The 19,212-nt window shown below is 35.6% G+C and overlaps 1 protein-coding gene and 2 pseudogenes across 3 annotated transcripts; all 3 read left to right on the forward strand.

The window, feature by feature from the left end:
• The first annotated feature begins 5,265 nt into the window (after positions 1 to 5,265).
• Positions 5,266 to 7,509, forward strand: LOC114299582 (pentatricopeptide repeat-containing protein At2g41080 pseudogene; annotated as a pseudogene). The gene has a single exon (XR_014338319.1). The product of XR_014338319.1 is annotated as a pentatricopeptide repeat-containing protein At2g41080 pseudogene (transcript).
• Positions 7,510 to 8,439: 930 nt separating this feature from the next.
• Positions 8,440 to 18,936, forward strand: LOC145788905 (ATP-dependent zinc metalloprotease FTSH 2, chloroplastic-like; annotated as a pseudogene). Its single transcript, XR_014338318.1, has 5 exons — positions 8,440 to 11,343; positions 15,409 to 16,620; positions 16,694 to 16,998; positions 17,784 to 18,025; positions 18,401 to 18,936. The product of XR_014338318.1 is annotated as an ATP-dependent zinc metalloprotease FTSH 2, chloroplastic-like (transcript).
• LOC145798107 (G-type lectin S-receptor-like serine/threonine-protein kinase SD2-5) lies at positions 9,890 to 11,329 on the forward strand. Its single transcript, XM_082885580.1, has 3 exons — positions 9,890 to 10,400; positions 10,443 to 10,662; positions 10,978 to 11,329. The coding sequence occupies exons 1-3, from the start codon at positions 9,890 to 9,892 to the stop codon at positions 11,327 to 11,329; spliced, it is 1,083 nt and encodes a 360-aa protein (XP_082741706.1).
• Positions 18,937 to 19,212: the final 276 nt, after the last annotated feature.

Here is a 19,212-nt window from a genome sequence, read left to right on the forward strand (position 1 = left end):
GAGTTATGCTGATAAAAGGAGACTATCCTTATCCTTCGAGGTTAGTGACCATGTGTTCCTTAAAATCTCACCTAGACGGGGTTTAATGAGATTTGGTAAGAGTGATAAATTAATGAGATTTGGTAAGAGTGATAAATTATCTCCAAGGTTCATTGGGCCTTTTGAGATTTTGAAGCGAGTTTGGGAAGTGGCATATCGGTCAGCCTTATCGCCATAACTTTCGGGGGTTCACAATGTGTTTCATGTGTCTATGCTTAGAAAGTATGAACCTGACCCTTCACATGTGCTTGATTGGATTGATTTGGAGGTAGATGAGGATGCCTCTTACGAAGAGCGACTGGTTCAAATTTTAGACACCCGAGAGCAAGTGCTACGGGGCAAAACTATATCGTTGGTAAAAGTGTTGTGGAAACACCACGGGGTTGAGGAGGCAACTTGGGAATGAGAAACGGAGGTCCGATCCAAGTATTCAGATTTGTTTGTGAATGCTTAAGTAGTTTTAATTTGTAATATTCCTTAGTGTTGAAAGAAACACAGTAAGCATATTAATCATGTGTTATTATAAGTATTGTTGTTTTGAGTATGAGATTGATATGTGTGGCCATTGTTGTTGATCGAAATATTTCATGCTTATATGATATTATGAACCGTTGTTGTTAGCCTTGAGTCTAGATGCTTGGAAACTATGATGAGAATGACGAATTTTGATTGAAAATAGTTATTGTGAATTGAAAACAACATCTCGTATGGTTTTGACCACTTGGCGTTTTTATCTTGTTTGGATAGTTTATTCTAATTTCAGGGACGAAATTTCCTATGGTGAGGAAGTTGTGATGACCAGTTTCATTGTACGTCACTTCACTTATTGTCCTCTTTGGGTTTGTTGTGTTCGAAAGCTTTTTCTCAAATTTCGGTCCTTGTTTATTTCGGGTTGAGTGTCATTTGTTTCGGAGGGTGCACGATCGAGTCCGGAGTGTCTGGAATCGAACCAGAAAAATTATAGGCTAGAGAACTAGGGCCGTACATGCGAGGCCTTGGGTCATACGTGCAAGAGAGGACCGCACGTGCGGGGGATGAGGCTGTACGTGCGGGGAAGTGTGGCTTTCTCAGCTTACACACTGCATAAAAGGCAGGTGTGAAGTGAGGTGCGGGAAGGGGCCACCGCACGTACTGGGATGAAGGCCGCACGTGAGGGAAAACGCTCCGTACGTGCGGGAGTGGACGCCGCAAGTGCGGGCCTCTAGGCAATCTGAAATCTCTATTTTTTTTTCTTTTCGGGGCTGTATGTGTATCACTTTTTGCTTATCTCTCTCTCTCTCTAAAAATCATTTCCTCTCCCTTCTCTCTACTTTTTCTACACCAAAACTCTTTAAACTCTTGATCTCTTGCAAATCTTTGGGATTTTGACCAATATTCTTCACAAATCTTAAAGGGGTAAGCTAGAGCTACATTTTGAGTGGTAGAGATCAAATTTTAACACCATTGGATTTAGGGCTTTCATCTTATTTCTTCTCCAACACTTGAGGTAGGGATTTCTTTGAGTTATATATACATTTTTGCAAGTTTGTGTTGATTTTGGGATTTCTTTGCTGATATTGAAAGATGGATTTTTGGCTCAAAGATGGTAGGAGTTTTAAAAGTGGGTTTAATCCATACTCTTTTCTAAAAACTATTTCTTGAGAGTGAAAATCACATTATAGGAGGAATGAGGTATTTGGGTGTTATTCTTTCAAAAAACAAAATGAGGGAATATCTCTTTTGATGGTAAAACCTAGAAATTTGGGATTTTTCTTAAAAGGGGGTTGAAAATTTATGGATTTTATCTTGTTTTGTTACCCATGATGTACTACCATAAATAAATGATTGAAAAATACTCTATTGTTTCATATATATATGTAAATGATGCAATTCATGGGCTATGATATGTGTTGATATTGGAAATTATTGTCTAAAACGTTGAGATAGTCTTGAAGTGACTAACTTGTTAGAAGTGTGATTATTATGGAAATGAATATATGGCTATTTGTGTGAAGGCATTGAAATGAGAAATAGGAAGTATGATTATGGATAATACATTGTGTGAGATGATTGAAAGTGGAAGAACATTTCATTTCACGATAAATTGTTACATTTTCATCTCAATTCATTGGTTGCTGTAAATTTTGTATTAAGATTCGGAAACTTTTGCATTGAGAAAAGAAATATTAGAAAATTGATTTCTATGAAATGTTTGGGGTAAATACGTTGGTACGTCCGGATAGGAGGTGTAGATGAGATTGATTAAGTTGGCCTGAGTGTCCAGGGTGAAAGACCGAAAACACGCGCGGAGTAGGTATCACGTGCCTTCCGGTTAGCTACTGGTAGTGTAGAGATTTGGTAGTGCTAGTTATGTCTGCTTGCAGACACCAACCTAGGGATTACCTGAGTCGTATTTATCACCCCGTGAAATTGATGTAAAATTTATGACTTGTTGGAAAATTTCAATGTTGCATTGAGCATGAAGATTTTTTTAAAAAAAAGATAAGGATGTGATTTTCTTTGGGCATGGCGTAGCATATGCATTTCATTCATGAGAATTGTATAAAATGTATATACTTTGTTAAGAGTTTTCTACTGGACTTTATGCTCATCCTATGGGGTTTTTGGTGCAGGAAATAATGTAATGATTCCGCCAAATTAAGAATGTGGATGTGTATGTGGAGAGAAAGGCTCTTATTTTGTAATGACTATCTTTTGCAAGCTAAGGGCTATATCTGTTTTGGGTTTGAACAACCATTTTGTATAATCGGGCTTAAGCCTTGGAACTTGTAGCCCTTGAGGGCGTTTTCTATTTATTTTTGTTAGAATGTTCTACATGCTATAGATTCAGGTGTTAGAACTCATTGAATGTATACCGCATGTGGAACTATCATGTTTGAATCTCACGTTTATAAAATGCATATACTATGAAGATTTATTTTGGATTAATGTATGGAATAGGGGTGATTGGATGTTCCTTATGTATAAATGTTGGGGCGCTACAAGATAGGTCTAGAAATTACTCTTAGAATCTTTAGGCATCACATCCAGGGTTTGATTGCATCATACAATCCATGAAGAAGCTTCACAAGCTTTTAAAATTCTCTAAAATATTAACTCTAATTATAGGGTTTATTACACTTTCTGTCCCGGAATTATAGTCAAATTGTCTATTTCGTCCGTGAACTATCGATTGAGTCCATTAAGTCCCTAAAGTATATGTGAATCAAAATCTATCGATTAAATTTATTAAGTCCCAAAAATATTTAATTCAAATCTATTTAGTCCTTGAAAGAATTATAAAATTAAAATATATGTCCGTAAGTATTATAAATAAGTAAAAAAGCCCAAACTAATTAAAATTTTCTTAAACAAATTTAAATTTTTCTACAAAAAAATTTAAATTTTTTATTTTGTCTTTAAAAAGTATTTTATTTAGTTGTGTTTAAATTAGTATTAGAGTGTAATTTCTCAATATTGCCTATAAAATTATATGAGTATTAGATATACTGAAAAAGTAGAGTTAGATAGTTTAAATAATAACATTTTGTTACAAGTAATAATAGGAAAAATAATATATTAATTAAATTATATAAAATAACTTAGCAAAAAACTTAAAAATAATCAATTAGAAATTATTTCTGACATATAATACTAAATAAAGGTAAGCATACGTAGCCATTTTAGAATATAACTAGCAAAATATTATAGATAATTACCTTTGTTGTGATGACCAGAACGTAATTCGCCTCATCCCTCTATAAGTTATGTCGGATGCGTTGTTGTTGAAAACTACTACAATATCTTTGACTTCCAATAATATTTATGAGCTAATGCCTACTTTTTAAAGATGGAATAAAAATTAAAGATTTTTTGAAATAAAATTTTAACTAGATAGGGTCTTTTACTAATTTATAATATTTATGAGCTTATATTTTATTTTTGTTACATTTTCAAGGACTAAATAGGTTTGATTTAAATAATTTAGAGACTTACTAGATTCAATTGATAGTTTAGGGACTAAACAAACTTTAATTTGTATACTTTAGGAACTTAATAGACTTAATTGATAGTTTATGGACTAAGTAGACAAATTAGCGATAGTTAAGGGGTATAGAGTATAATAAACCCTAAATTACAAGCATTACATGTCTTTATACAAAAGATTTTCTAAACCAACTAAAAAAAAAACTACTACTACTACAATATCTTTGACTTCCAAAATCATATTAAGACCAAATAAGAAATACAAATAAAATTTAATTAAATAACTTGACCCACAATATAATTTATGAGTGAGCCCTACAACCCATGTCAGTAAGTATAAAAATTACTAAAATACCCTGATTTAAAAATTCAAGAAAATATAAAATAATCATAAAATAAGATTATAATAATACTAGAAATATAATTATGAATGACTTCTATCAATTTTTTTTTTTAAAAGCATGTCAATTTCTAAATATCGCATGCTTGAGACAAACTAAAAACATAAAAGGCGGGGAGGCAGGGCGAGAAAGTGATTAAAGCATGGGATAATGTTATATAGTTGTTGAGTCGACAAAGATCTGCAAGTCCAATCAAACCTCAAGTACCTAGGAGAAGAGAAAAACTAATTAAAATGTCAAAGAGTAGATGAGAGATGATAAACAATTAAAAGAAGATACAAATGTAGACATCACACCTAATGAGGGGACACATAATACTCTAAATCAAATATAATTTTTTTTTTTTATATTTTAATATGTGGATCCATCACTAACCACAATGTGTTGATCCCCTCTTATCAATTAAATTTAAATACTTGCAAATCACTTAGTCATAAGTGTATCATTCAAGTAATGACACAATTAACAAAAATCAAAACTCAAAATGTCCCAATTTACTAAGTTACCATGCAAATTATATACATTTCTCTGCAAAATTACGCAATTGATAAAACTAAACTAGTGTTTTGAATCTAGTTGATTACTTTATTCATTTCAAATTGTTCATCCATTTTCACTACTCTAGACATCTAAAAAAATCGTTAATATTTTTTAATTTATTAATTTTTCATGATTTTGAAGACTTTATGTATAAGAATGAAATCTTTTAATTTATGATTTTTTTTACAAAAGTTAATGAAAAATTATTTATAGACCTAAAAAATAGTCTGGATTTTTTGGCACCGGCTTAATCAAAATTATTTACATAAATATTTTTTTCTCAAAATATAAGGAATCTAAATTACTCCAAATACTAGTAGAATAGAACTTCAGTTTTATTACACAGGTCATTAAGCCAAGCCAACCCAAATGTATGGGTTTGTCAAAGTCATGTTTTAGGCCTCTCACTCCAACTCCTCTTCGCTTTCTCTCCACAAACACCTCCAAAACTCCAAACGAATTCACCAACCTCTGCTCCAAAGGCCGCCTCAAAGAAGCATTCGAATCATTCACATCAGAGATTTGGTCCGACCCATCTCTCGTCTCTCACCTCCTCCAACAATGCATTCATACCCAATCTCTCTCACTCCTCAAACACCTCCATTCTCTGATCATCACATCTGGGTCTTCCTCAGAAAAGTTCGTCTCCAACCACCTACTCAACGCCTATTCCAAAATCGGAGAACTTTCAACCGCCGTTACACTGTTCGACGTAATGCCCAGGAAGAACATCATGTCTTGCAACATTTTGATTGGTGGGTTCATTCAAAATGGTGATTTAGAGAGTACACGTTAGGTGTTTGATGAAATGCCGGAACGAAATGTTGTGACGTGGAATGCGATGGTTGCGGGTATGACCAAGTTTGAGTTTAACGAGGAGGGGTTGAGTTTGTTTTCCCAAATGCATGGTTTGGGGTTTATGTTGGATGAGTTCACTTTGGGTAGTGTTCTTCGAGGTTGTGCGAGTTTGAAAGATTTGAATGCAGGCAGGCAGGTTCATGGGTATGTGGTGAAATCTGGGTTTGAGTTCAATTTAGTTGTTGGGAGTTCTTTGGCTCACATGTACATGAAGTCTGGAAGTTTGGGAGAAGGAGAGAGAGTGATCAAAGCAATGCCAATTCGCAATGTGGTTGCTTGCAACACGCTTATTGCGGGTAGAGCTCAAAACGGGTTTTCTGAGGGTGCTTTGGATCAGTATAATATGATGAAGATGGCCGGTTTTAGGCCTGACAGGATTACGCGTGTGAGTGTAATCAGTTCATGTTTGGAGTTAGCAACACTTGGACAAGGCCGACAGATTCATGCGGAGGCAATAAAAACTGGTGCAAGTACTGTTGTTGGTGTTATTAGTTCACTGATTAGTATGTACTCTAGATGTGGGTGTTTGGATGAATCTGTAAAAGCTTTCTTGGAAAGGGAAGAAGCCGATGTGGTCTTGTGGACTTCAATGATTGCTGCATATGGGTTCCATGGGAAGGGAGAGGAAGCCATTGAGCTGTTTAATCGGATGGATCAAGTAGGGTTGGATGCAAATGACGTTACTTTTTTAAGCTTGCTTTATGCTTGTAGTCATTGTGGATTGAAAGATAAAGGCCTTCAATTCTTTAATTTGATGATAGAAAAGTATGGATTGGAGCCTCAGCTAGAACATTATACATGTGTGGTTGATCTGCTTGGGCGGTCTGGCCGTTTGGAGGAGGCAGAAGGTTTTATAAGAACTATGCCTGTAAAGAAAGATGCTATTATATGGAAGACTTTATTATCTGCCTGTAAAATCCATAAAAACGCAGATATTGCTAAAAGGATTGCTGAAGAAGTTCTTAGGTTTGATCCTCAGGATTCGGCTCCTTATGTGCTGCTGTTGAATATTCAAGCCTCTGCTAAAAGATGGCAGTATGTTTCAGAAGTGAGGAAAGTGACGAGAGATAGGAGGGTGCAGAAGGAGCCAGGTATCGGCTGGTTTGAGGTGAAGAACCAGGTTCACCAGTTTTGCATGGGTGACAAATCCCATCCACAATCAATGGAGATTGATATGTACTTGAAAGAAATAACTTGGGAAATGAAACTGCTGGGTTACGTGCCTGACACCGGCTCTGTTTTACATGACATGGATGCTGAGGAGAAGGAACACAACTTGGCACACCATAGTGAAAAGTTTGCAATTGCTTTTGCTCTGATGAACACCCCAGAGGGTGTTCCAATCCGGGTGATGAAGAATTTGCGTTTCTGCAGTGATTGCCATGTTGCTATCAAGTACATATCGGAGACAGAAAACCGAGAAATTATTGTACGAGATGCTAGTAGGTTTCACCATTTCAAAGATGGGAAATGTTCTTGTGCTGATTACTGGTAGGGAGATTTTGCACTGCTTTGGCTGTTTATGCCATCAGTTCTTTGTTTTATGTTTTGAACAATGGGATTTTTCTCATTTATTCATGTGACATGATTCTAACTCATCTCATATATGTAAAGAGATGAATTTATTTTTATACAGACTTGTTGGAAACTTTTTGTTAGTATTTTTCATGTGTTTTACAATAACAGAATAATTATTTTAGTTGCATCGACAACATTCCATTGTGTCAAAGGTGTGGTGTGATTCGGAAAATTTACTTAAAAAGGTACTATCTAGTGGTCTTCAGAGCCATTCAAATAACAAAGGTTCATGATTGCATGCTACATTGCCACGCCAGTAAGAAAAGTTTGTAAAATTTATTATTTTCTCTCTTGTTATATGGTCCACATGACACGAACTATTGATAGCTTCTATTGACGATTAGTGCTTGGCCAAAAGGAAGAGTAATAGACTTGAATTATCATTGGCCATAAAGTTGATTCTCATTCTTTAGAGCCGAAGCCTAAAAATTTCTAGTTCAGTTAAGCATTAAAATCTGATGGAAGTTTTGAGATTCAAATTTTCATTAAATATTGGGATTGCAGTCAAAATTCTTAACAACAATAGAAAATAGGAAATCAAGGACTAAATTGGTTTTGAAAATTTTATCTTAATACACTTGGATGCTTCACCAATTTACATTTAGTGGTGAATCCAAACCTTGTCTTGTGGGGAAGAAAAGGTCTCACCATCTCCTATCCTAAACTACTTGTCTTACCTTTAAATTTATATTTTAAACTGATTGTTTAGATTTTGTATATTAAAAAAATTCAAAATTAAGAAACCTATGTTAGTTGAAAAATTGGGAAGTAAATCATATTTTAACTTCTCTTATTTAAAAGCAGAATTTTTTGAATTGTTTCAATTCTAAAGACTTACATATTCATTAAACCGAGTGTTATTTAATTTTATTTTTATTTTAGTATTATTTTTTTACATAATGGACAAATGGTGGGTGAGAAACTAAGAATTTGTTCCAAAATGGAATTAAACCATAAAAGTATAAAGAATGTACACGTTAGCATGATCAAGCCTATCAGATTAGCCTCATTATTTTCACCAGAGGTAAGCCCCATCGTGTATTATTTATTTATTTATTTTTGTGGTTTAATTCGGTGTACATAGAGACTTATTCCATCCATCATTATGCACATGTATACATATGTACCTCTCTGTCTACAGGCATGCTCATTTACCTGGAGGTTATGATATACATTGACATTCACATGGGCTCATTGGTCAATCTCTGCCTACAGAACCTGTAGAAAATTGCTCCACCTCCTTTATAAGACTTGACTTGTGATGACTTTTGCTTTCCCACCCCCAGGTTTACTCTGGTAACTCTTTATAAAGCTAGCAACCAAAGAGCGAGAAAGTAATTCATCAGAGATCATGGCTGGATTAATCATATTTTTGTTCTGCTCATTTGTTTTCAGTGTGTGTTTACCTCAAAATGTTGCCCAAACTTCTGTTGAGGCGGCTGGATCTTCTTCCTTACCCCATCATTTGGTCCCATGTTCTACTTCAATTCAAGTTTTCCCTCAATTAGGAACAACAATGATTCTAATGGTAGGAGTCTTGTCAGTGAAGACAGCTCAACAACTGTGAGAGCAATCTTCTCAAGAAGGGAAAGTGTTGAGTTTGTTTGTGGATTCTATTGCTTCGGCAGTTGCACCTATTACTTGTTCTCAGTTGCCATTGTTGGTGGAGGCAATCACAGTGTAGTTTGGTCAACAAATGTAGGCCATCCTGTGAAAGAAGGCGCGACGCTACAGCTTACAGTAGATGGAGAATTAGAACTGCAAAATTCGGATGGAGACCACGTGTGGTCAACCAACACATTAGGCAAGTCTGTGGTGGGAATGAACAGAACAGAATGGGAAAATTTGGTTCTATTCAACAACAAAGGAGCAATTGTTTGGCAGTCTTTTGATTACCCTACAAACACATTGCTTGTTGGGCAGCAGTTATACGAGGATCAAAAACTCATTTCAAGTTCCTCAAACTTATGGGCTTGTGGTTTGTGCTTTGCCGCATTGAAATTGGCTACCAGTTTTGTTACATACATAGGAGGTATGCAGAGCTTCAACAAGGAAGTTTCCTTGTGAATTTTGGTACGTCTCAATCAATGTTTAAAATAATTCCCATCAATTTTCCCTCCACTGTTAGCACTGCATATAGAAAATTAGGTAGTGATGGGCATTTGAAGATATTCCGTCACAGTAATGCCGATGGGTTGAGGGAGATTGTTGATATGATTACCCATGATTTAGGTGAATGTCAACATCCTCACACTGTGGTGAATATGGCTTATGCAGAAAAAGCCAGTGTAGTTGTCCCATAGGCATTGATTGGGTTGGGTTGAGGGAGATTGTTGATATGATTACCCATGATTTAGGTGAATGTCAACATCCTCACACTCTGGTGAATATGGCTTATGCAGAAAAAGCCAGTGTAGTTGTCCCATAGGCATTGATTGGGTTTGATATTTTGGGCACACAGCCAAAATGGAAAACATCTGCAACAGACTCGGCTTCAAATACTCTATATGGGTTGCTCTAGGATTACTTCTTTGTCTTGCCCACGTCCCTTTGACCAGAGGCACTATCTTGTTGAAGTTAGAAATGTAAGCTACTTCAACCTCATCGACGAAGATGCTGCATTTCCAAATATCAGTGACATAGACAGATGCAGAGAGATCTGTCTGCTAAATTGTTCCTGTGGTGCAGTCTTTTTCAGGTACAAAAATAATGTTTCTGATGGGTATTGTTATATCCCATCCACGGTATTGACAATTAGAGAAGGGCTAATCCCAAACCACAGCTTCGCATCTGCAACATTTGTCAAGGTCCAAATTCCTTACAAGCCAGCAAACGGACAAGTAGAAGGCACTGTGCCTGACACTTCTCCACCTGCTTCACGAAGAAATTTAAAAGCAATAATAGGAAGGTTGTGTGCTGGTGCCCTTTTAATTTTTGTTGTTATAATTGTTACATGCTTTGTGAAGTTGTGCCCAAGCTGCTCAGAGGACGAGGACTGTATGAAGCAAGTTCTGGGAAGTCTAGTGAGGTTTTCATATGAATAGCTATGTGTTGCAACAGAAGGTTTTAAGGAGAGATTGGGTGGTGGAGCATTTGGAACTGTGTTCAAAGGGATGTTGGAAGATGGCACTCAGATTGCAGCGAAGCGTTTGGATAAATTGGGCCAAGGGATGAAGGAATTCTTTGCTGAAGTGGAGACACTTGGACATGTACACCATGTTAATCTTGTGAGGTTGATTGGGTTTTGTGCAGAAAAATCTTGCAGGCTTCTAGTATACGAGTATGTGACTAATGGCTCAATTGGCAAAGGTCGGAAGAAGATTATACTTCACATAGCCAAAAGGCTGGCTTACCTGCATGAAGAATGCCGACAGAGAATAATTCACCTCCATATAAGGCCACAAAACATTCTCTTGGATGAAGATTTAGTGCCAAAATCTCTGATTTTGGGTTATCCAAGTTGATAAACAGAGACGAAAGCCATGTTCTGACCACAATGAGAGGAACTGTCGGATATATTGCTCCAGAGTGCGACAAGCAAGAGTCACCATCAAAGCTGATATTTATAGCTTTGGAGTTGTTCTTCCTGAGATAGTGGCTGCCGAAACTTTGACAGCACACAGTCAGAATCTAGAAAACATCTGCTTCACGTGTTGCAGGAGAGGGCTGAGTATCAACTACTTGACATGGTGGAAAACATGGATGAAGGAGTCAAACAATATCATGCCGAGGAGGTGGTCAGGATGATAAAGATTGGAGCTTGGTGTTTGCAGATTGATCAGTCAAGAAGGCCTTCCATGTCTATTGTGGTTAAGGTTTTGGAGGGATTGATGGAGGTGGATATAAACATCAACTACAACTTTACATATGCAACAGCATCTTCTTCGACAGTCAACAACCATGCTTCCACAGCACCACCAGCTTCAGCTCTTTCTAATCCTCGATGAAAGCAGAAGTTAAGGTAACCAAATAACTTATGTAATTCAGTTCTGAATTTTGATTATTTGGACAAGTTGGACTAGGTTACATGGGACTATTAGTCCATGATTAAATGTTCTTTGATTACCAATCCTTTAGGATTATATGTTCTATCCCATGTCTGGAATGCTCCTGGATTAAGAAGCGATTAATAGAATCATGTCATAACCCATGTTCATTTGAAATCACTAGACATGGATTACATGGTGTAATGACTATAATTTGAGGATATTTGATATTTTAACCGCTAACTCTAGACCCCTGTCAATCCCCCGTTTTTGTATCCCACCATCCTTTAGGGACTCAATAGTCCCTCAAATGGAGGATATACAATCTGGGAGGACTGTTAATCCAAAAGTCCACTTTTATATCTTAACGTGAAAATTCAGTATTGACCAGGATATATAATCCAGTCCAACACTCTTATTCCTCAGAACAAACACAACAAAGAAGTTCTACAGCTACAACCTGTTTGGACCATTGCTAGTCATATGAACCTATTTTAGAGTATAAAACAGGATAGCCATTACAAGTCATAGCCTTCTTAAATTACATTAATATGAGAAAAGTTGTTGATGTAGGATAAGTCGAGACAACTCTGGATTTTGAAAACATAGGTTATTTGATGGCCTAAACAATGAGCAATTTAGGGTTTTGAAGGGTTAAATTGAAGGCTAATAGGTAGAGAAAGGGATTAGGGTTGATTTGGGGATGATTGGATGGGGTTTTGAGGTTGAAAATCTCACTTTCAGAGGGCTGTAAATAGTAATCCGAAAATAATAAATTGAAAAAAAAAAAAAACATGAAAAGGATAGGTCTAGAAATTACTCTTAGAATCCTTAGGCATTACACTCGGGGTTTGATTGCATCACACAATCCATGAAGAAGCTTCAAAAGCTTTTAAAATTCTCTTTAATATTAACTCTAATTATAGGATTTATTACACTTTCTATCCGTGAACTATTGATTGAGTCTACTAAGTCCCTAAAGTATATATGAATCAAAATATGTCGATTAAATTTATTAAGTCTCTAAAATATTTAATTCAAGTCTATTTAGTCCCTGAAAAAATTATAAAATTAAAATATATGCCCGTAAGTATTATAAATTAGTAAAAGAACCCTAACTAATTTAAATTTTATTAAAAAAATTTAAATTTTTTATTTTATTTTTAAAAAGTATTTTATTTAGTTGTGTGTTTAAATTAGTATTATAGTCTAATTTCTCAGTATTGCCTATAAAATTATATGAGTATTAGATATACTGAAAAAGTAGAATTAGATAGTTTAAATAATAACATTTTGTTACAAATAATAATAGGAAAAATAATATATTAATTAACTTATATAAAATAACTTAGCGAAAAACTTAAAAATAATCAATTAGAAATTAGTTCTGACATATAATACCAGATAAAGGTAAGCACACGTGGCTATTTTAGAATATAACTAACAAAATACTATAGATAATTACCTTTACCCTTATAAAGGAAATTCATCATAAGAGCTAATGCCTACTTTTTAAAGACGGAATAAAAATTGAAGGCTTTTTGAAATAAAATTTTAACTAGGTAGGGTCTTTTACTAATTTATAATGTTTATGAGCTTATATTTTATTTTTGTTACATTTTCAGGGACTAAATAGGTTTGATTTAAATAATTTAGAGACTTACTAGATTCAATTGATAGTTTAGGGACTAAATAATCTATATGCTTTAGGAACTTAATAGACTTAATTGATAGTTTATAAACTAAGTAGACAAATTAGCGATAGTTGAGGGGTATAGAGTGTAATAAATCCTAAATTACAAGCATTGCATGGCTTTATATAGAATTAGGAGACTTTCTAAACCAACTAAACAAAAAAAAAAAAAAAAAAAAAAAGAAAACTACTACAATATCTTTGACTTCCAAAATCAATTTAAGACCAAATAAGAAATATAAATAAAATCTAATTAAATAAATTGACCTACAAGACAACTTATGGGCGACCCTACAACTCATGTCAGTAAGTATAAAATTACTAAAATACCCTTGATTTAAAAATTCAAAACAATATAAAATAATCATAAAATAAGACTCTAATAATACCAGAAACATAATTATAAATGGCTCCTATCAATTTTTCTTTTAAAGCATGTCAATTTCTAAATATTGCCACTTCTTTAAATTTACTCTTCCTTGAGTTTCTTATACTCTACATCAGTTGCATGCATGCTTCAGACAAACTAAAAACATTAAAGAAGAGGGGGGGGGGGGGGAGTAATTAAAGCATGGGATAATATCACATAGTTGTTGAGTCGACAAGGATCTGCAAGTCCATCAGACCTCAAGTACCTAGGAGAAGAGAAAAACTAATTAAAATGTCAAAGAGTAAGATGAGAGATGATAAACAATTAAAAGAAGACACAAATGTAGACATCACACCTAATGACGGGACACATAATACTCCAAATCAAATATATATTTTTTTATATTTTAATATGTGGATCCATCACTAAGCTCAATGTGTTGATCCACTCTTATCAATTAAATTTAAATACTTGCAAATCACTTAGTCATAATTATATCATTTAAGTAATGACAATCAACAAAAATCAAAACTTAAAATGTCCTAATTTACTAAGTTACCATGCAAATTATATACGTTTCTCTGCAAAATTATGCAATTGATAAAACTAAACTAGTGTTTCGATTCTAGTTGATTAGTTTATTCGTTTCAAATTGTTCATCCATTTTCACTATTCTAGACATCTAAAAAATTGTCAATATTTTTTAACTTATTAGTAATTTTTTGTCACGCCCCAACATTTTAACTAATCGGAAACATTACCAAAGCTTGTAATTTAGGCCCATTTTTTTTTAATTTTTATATCTATTACCCTTGGGTGATAGAAACATAATAATACATGTTCTCTCTCTCATTGAAAACAACAATGTAATAATACATGCCAAGCTTCTACTGCGAAGCTACAAATGAATAATTACAAACCACAAGATACATTTTTCATTCCTTTATGAAATGTAATTTTCCTCAGTTCCCAGACATTCCTCTTCAGTCAGTGGTCAAACATGATTGGAGGTCAAATATGATTAGTGGATTGGATTATTATTCAAGTTATCGGAATGGTTTTCTGTTGCTGTAAGATGCAATGAGATTCGCAGTCCTTTTGGATTAAACTTCCTTTATTTATTGCACTGTGATAAGGTCAAGACTTTTCTGATGATGCCAACTCTCTATACTTAAAAAACAATTGAGGATGAAATTCCATTACTGTTGAGATTGTTAATATGTTTGAATTATCCAGGGATATTGTCTGCTTGCAAGACCTTATCTCAAGGTCTTTTTACAGTCATCTCCTTTCAAATTTTGAAATCTCGCTTGATTAATAAAATAGAGATATAAAATATTGGTAGAAATAAACTTTCAATTTAGTTCCATATTTAATGTCACGATGGTGTTTGCCTAAAATATCATTTGATGTAAGAAGACATTCAGTTCGCTCCCATTTACAACATGGTCCGGGGGAGTGAGTAAGTAGGTAGCCTTAACCCACTTTTTTATGGTGAGGATGATTCCCGTGATTTGAACTAGCGCCATAATGTTAGAGGGGGTTGGTACTTAACATCGTGCTAGGTCGCAACCTATCTAAAATATCATTTAATGCTATCACTATTAAAAATATTTTATTTTTCGGACCTGCTTTTGTATGATAATAGCACAAGAATATTTCAGACATCACACCACAAGAAGAATAAGAGAGAGGCAACGGAAATAAAACATTAAAAAAACAAAACAAAACAATTGGTTTGGATATTATAAGCTGTGTAAATATCTACTCATCTACTCTGTAACTCTGCCTATCTCTTCAAACTTTGCAATTTATAACTGATTTCTATTCGTTATTTATTCTACACAATCATTGAATGCAAAAAATTTGTAGTGGATAGCAGTAGTTTTTGTCAGAAATAATTTTAAACGAAGTTCTTTATACATATGTGTATATTTTTAATTCACTTTCACTTAATTTGTCATGTCCACTTTCCAGCACCTTGTTCCAGGTGATAATACTGTAGATGGCAGCATCATCAGCATGCCTAGTGGGAAGTGGTTTATCTACCCACAGTACTAAACCAAGTTTGGGCAAAGAGATCTATGGCAGGCGCCTTTTTCCTTCCTCTAGCCTTCTGTCATTGGGCAAGTTATTAAAAAAAAATTATGTAACAGCATCTCTGGACCAAAGGCACCATGAAGGAAGAAGAGGCTTTTTGAAGTTGTTACTCGGAAATGCGGGACTTAGTGTACCTGCCTTGGTGGTGGGAATGCACATGCTGATGACCAAGGGGTTTCTTCCTCCAGGATGTCTTATTCTAGGTTCTTGGAGTACTTGGACAAGGACAAAGTGAAAAAGGTAGATTTATTTGAGAATGGAACCATAGCTATTGTTGAGGCTGTTTCTCCAGAATTGGGGAATCGGGTGCAACGAGTTTGGGTCCAACTCCCTGGACTCAGCCAGGAGCTCCTTCAGAAATTCAGGGAGAAGAACATTGACTTTGCTGTGCACAATGCTCAAGAGGACTCAGGTTCTCTATTGTTCAACTTGATTGGAAATTTGGCCTTCCCACTAATCTTAATTGGGGGTCTGTTCCTTCTTTCAAGGCGGTCATCTGGAGGAATGGGAGGTCCTGGTGGACCTGGATTTCCTCTTGCCTTTGGTCAGTCAAAAGCCAAGTTTCAGATGGAACCTAATACTGGAGTGACATTTGATGATGTTGCTGGTGTAGATGAAGCAAAGCAAGATTTCATGGAGGTGGTGGAGTTTCTGAAGAAGCCTGAGAGGTTCACTGCAGTTGGAGCTCGTATCCCTAAAGGAGTGCTTGTTGTTGGTCCTCCAGGAACTGGGAAGACCCTTCTCTCCAAGGCAATTGCTGGTGAAGCAGGCGTCCCATTTTTCTCCATCTCAGGTTCAGAGTTTTTGGATATGTTTGTTGGTGTTGGTGCCTCTCGAGTCAGTGATCTTTTCAAGAAGGCCAAGGAGAATGCTCCCTGCATTGTCTTTGTTGATGAAATTGATGCTGTCGGCAGGCAAAGAGGAACTGGAATTGGAGAAGGGAATGATGAAAGGGAACAAACCCTTAACCAGCTTTTGACAGAAATGGATGGTTTTGAAGGAAACACTGGTATCATTGTAATTGCAGCAACTAATCGTGCAGATATTCTTGGCTCTGCCTTATTAAGGCCAGGAAGATTTGACAGACAGGTAACACTACATCACTTACTGCATATTTGCTCTTTTAATATTGTGGGAATGCTTAATTTGAAGCTTTGTGCAGGTTACAGTTGATGTTCCAGATATACGGGGTAGAACAGAGATATTGAAGGTTCATGGTAGCAATAAGAAGTTTGATGCAGATGTGTCTCTTGAAGTGATAGCCATGAGAACCCCTGGTTTCAGTGGGGCTGATCTTGCAAACCTCTTGAATGAGGCAGCTATATTGGCGGGACGACGTGGGAAATCTGCAATCTCATCTAAAGAGATTGATGATTCAATAGATAGGATTGTGGCTGGAATGGTTATGACAGATGGGAAGAGCAAAAGCTTGGTTGCATACCATGAAGTGGGCCACGCAATTTGTGGGTTAGTATCAAAATATCCTTTGCTTTTGTCAGTAATTCTGGACGTTCTTCATTTTAGGGTTCTTGGTCGAGCCAAAGCATGGTTGTTTACAATGTTTTTATGATATCATTGTGCTTTATTCTTCAGTATTCAGCTAATGATATAAATGAATGTGAGTTGGCAAGGTTCATCCTCATCATGTTTGTTGGACTTGCATCTAGCCCTTTTGGCAAGGGATCTTCTCTCTGACTTCGATGGTGGCAAAACATTTTTGTGCCTGTGATTTAATTTTTTTTGAATGGTATAAAGATGGCATTGTCACAGGGCACTTATACTTTGTACAGAGAAATGTGTATAAATTATTGAACCCTCAGTCCCATCCCTTCAGGCCCTTTCTTACAAATGCCGTGCCAACACGTTTTTACTACTCTGCTAGGTTTGGTCTTTGTAGTCTGAGGTTAGGAGAATTATAATGCTTAAAATGTTTTAATGTGCGTTGATGCTAGCAATAATAACGTTTTATGACCTACTTATGTATATCATAAATTGTTTCTTGTGGACATTATTCATAGTTGATTTCATTATGTTGTCTTCATTTTCTGTTTATCTACTCCGCCACTGTTGGATCTCTGTGTTTTCTCCAGTGAGATACAGTCTCTGGGGATGGGCATCACTGAATAACTTAAAGTTCTCTTGTTTACCTTGGTGGACTTCTTGTCTGCCATTCTCTTGTAATTTTTTTCGGTTCGCAATGAAATTTGTTATTCTAGTACTCTCGCTAATTGATTGGTTTCTTTTCCATGCAGGACCCTTACTCCAGGGCACGATCCCGTTCAAAAAGTCACCCTTATTCCACGAGGTCAGGCCCGAGGTCTTACATGGTTTATTCCTGCAGATGACCCAACCTTGATCTCAAAGCAACGACTATTTGCAAGAATTGTTGGTGGACTTGGTGGAAAGAGCTGCCGAGGAAGTGATCTTTGGTGAGCCTGATGTGACCACAGGTGCAGCCGGTGATTTGCAACAGATCACTGGTCTGGCCAAACAGGTAAAATCATTAAACTGAGGTTTTTAGTTTCAAAATGAACGTCAATTTCACCCCAGCCATATTTGAAAGCAATCCTCATCAAAACACTGAAATGAAATCCGTAAACTTCGTATATTTTACAGGGTTTATGGAGAAAATGGGTTTAATTTTTTTTTTCAAGTAAAGTTTGAGGTGGCAAAATATATATCAACATAAATAAAAATAAATAAATAAATAAATAAATAAAAAAACTTACACCTTCCAGTAAGAGTTTATTCCAGTCTAATCAGTGATCTGTTTTTTCAACTAATAGCGAGAAAGCAATTGTTTTCCTTGATTAATCCACTTGAAAAAATTCTAGAAAATTTTAGGGGTTTAATTGATCTATATCTGCAGATGGTGACCACATTTGGAATGTCTGAAATTGGTCCATGGTCACTAAATAATGGAATCTTCAGCTCAGAGTGCTGATGTGACTATGAGAATGATGGCAAGAAATTCAATGTCTGAAAAGCTTGCCGAAGACATTGACACTGCTGTGAAGAGGCTTTCAGATAGAGCATATGAGATCGCCTTGACCCACATAAGGAACAACCGTGAGGCTATTGACAAAATTGTGGAAATCCTTCTTGAGAAGGAAACAATAACCAGTGAAGAATTCAGGGCGATTCGCTATGAATTCGTTGAAATCCCAGCTGAAAATCGGGTCCCTTCACCTGTACCATCTACAGTCACTGTATAGGTAGCACAGGTCATAATGCAAATGCAATTTACAATTCTCATACATCTTCATATGTTTCAATGTATAATTTTGTAATCCTCATCATGTGTAATTAGGAATAGCCACTAATTCTATATTTGATCATACTCTCTCCATTTTCAATGTTATACATTAATACCCAAATGGTTTAATCTGATGTTTCTTGCTTTAATTCTTGAGCTTGCCTTTCTTCTTCCAATTTTAACTACCTCTGACTTCCCAAACTAACTACTGTTGTTGTTAACTATGTTCTACGAACTAATTACTATGGTTAACTTTTGCTCCATTGAGTTAGCTATTAGCTAACTGGGATATCTGTGATAAATGCTCTACAGGCTGAGTAAATGCTATATGTATATAGATTTCTACCTGCGATTTTTTTATTATTTATTATTTATAATTTTTTACATAGGAAGAGAATGAGGGAAGGCAAAACTACATTACACAT

This window comes from Camellia sinensis, chromosome 8 (genome assembly GCF_055761805.1).
Source record: "Camellia sinensis isolate YWXY chromosome 8, ASM5576180v1, whole genome shotgun sequence".
Lineage (NCBI taxonomy): Eukaryota > Viridiplantae > Streptophyta > Magnoliopsida > Ericales > Theaceae > Camellia > Camellia sinensis.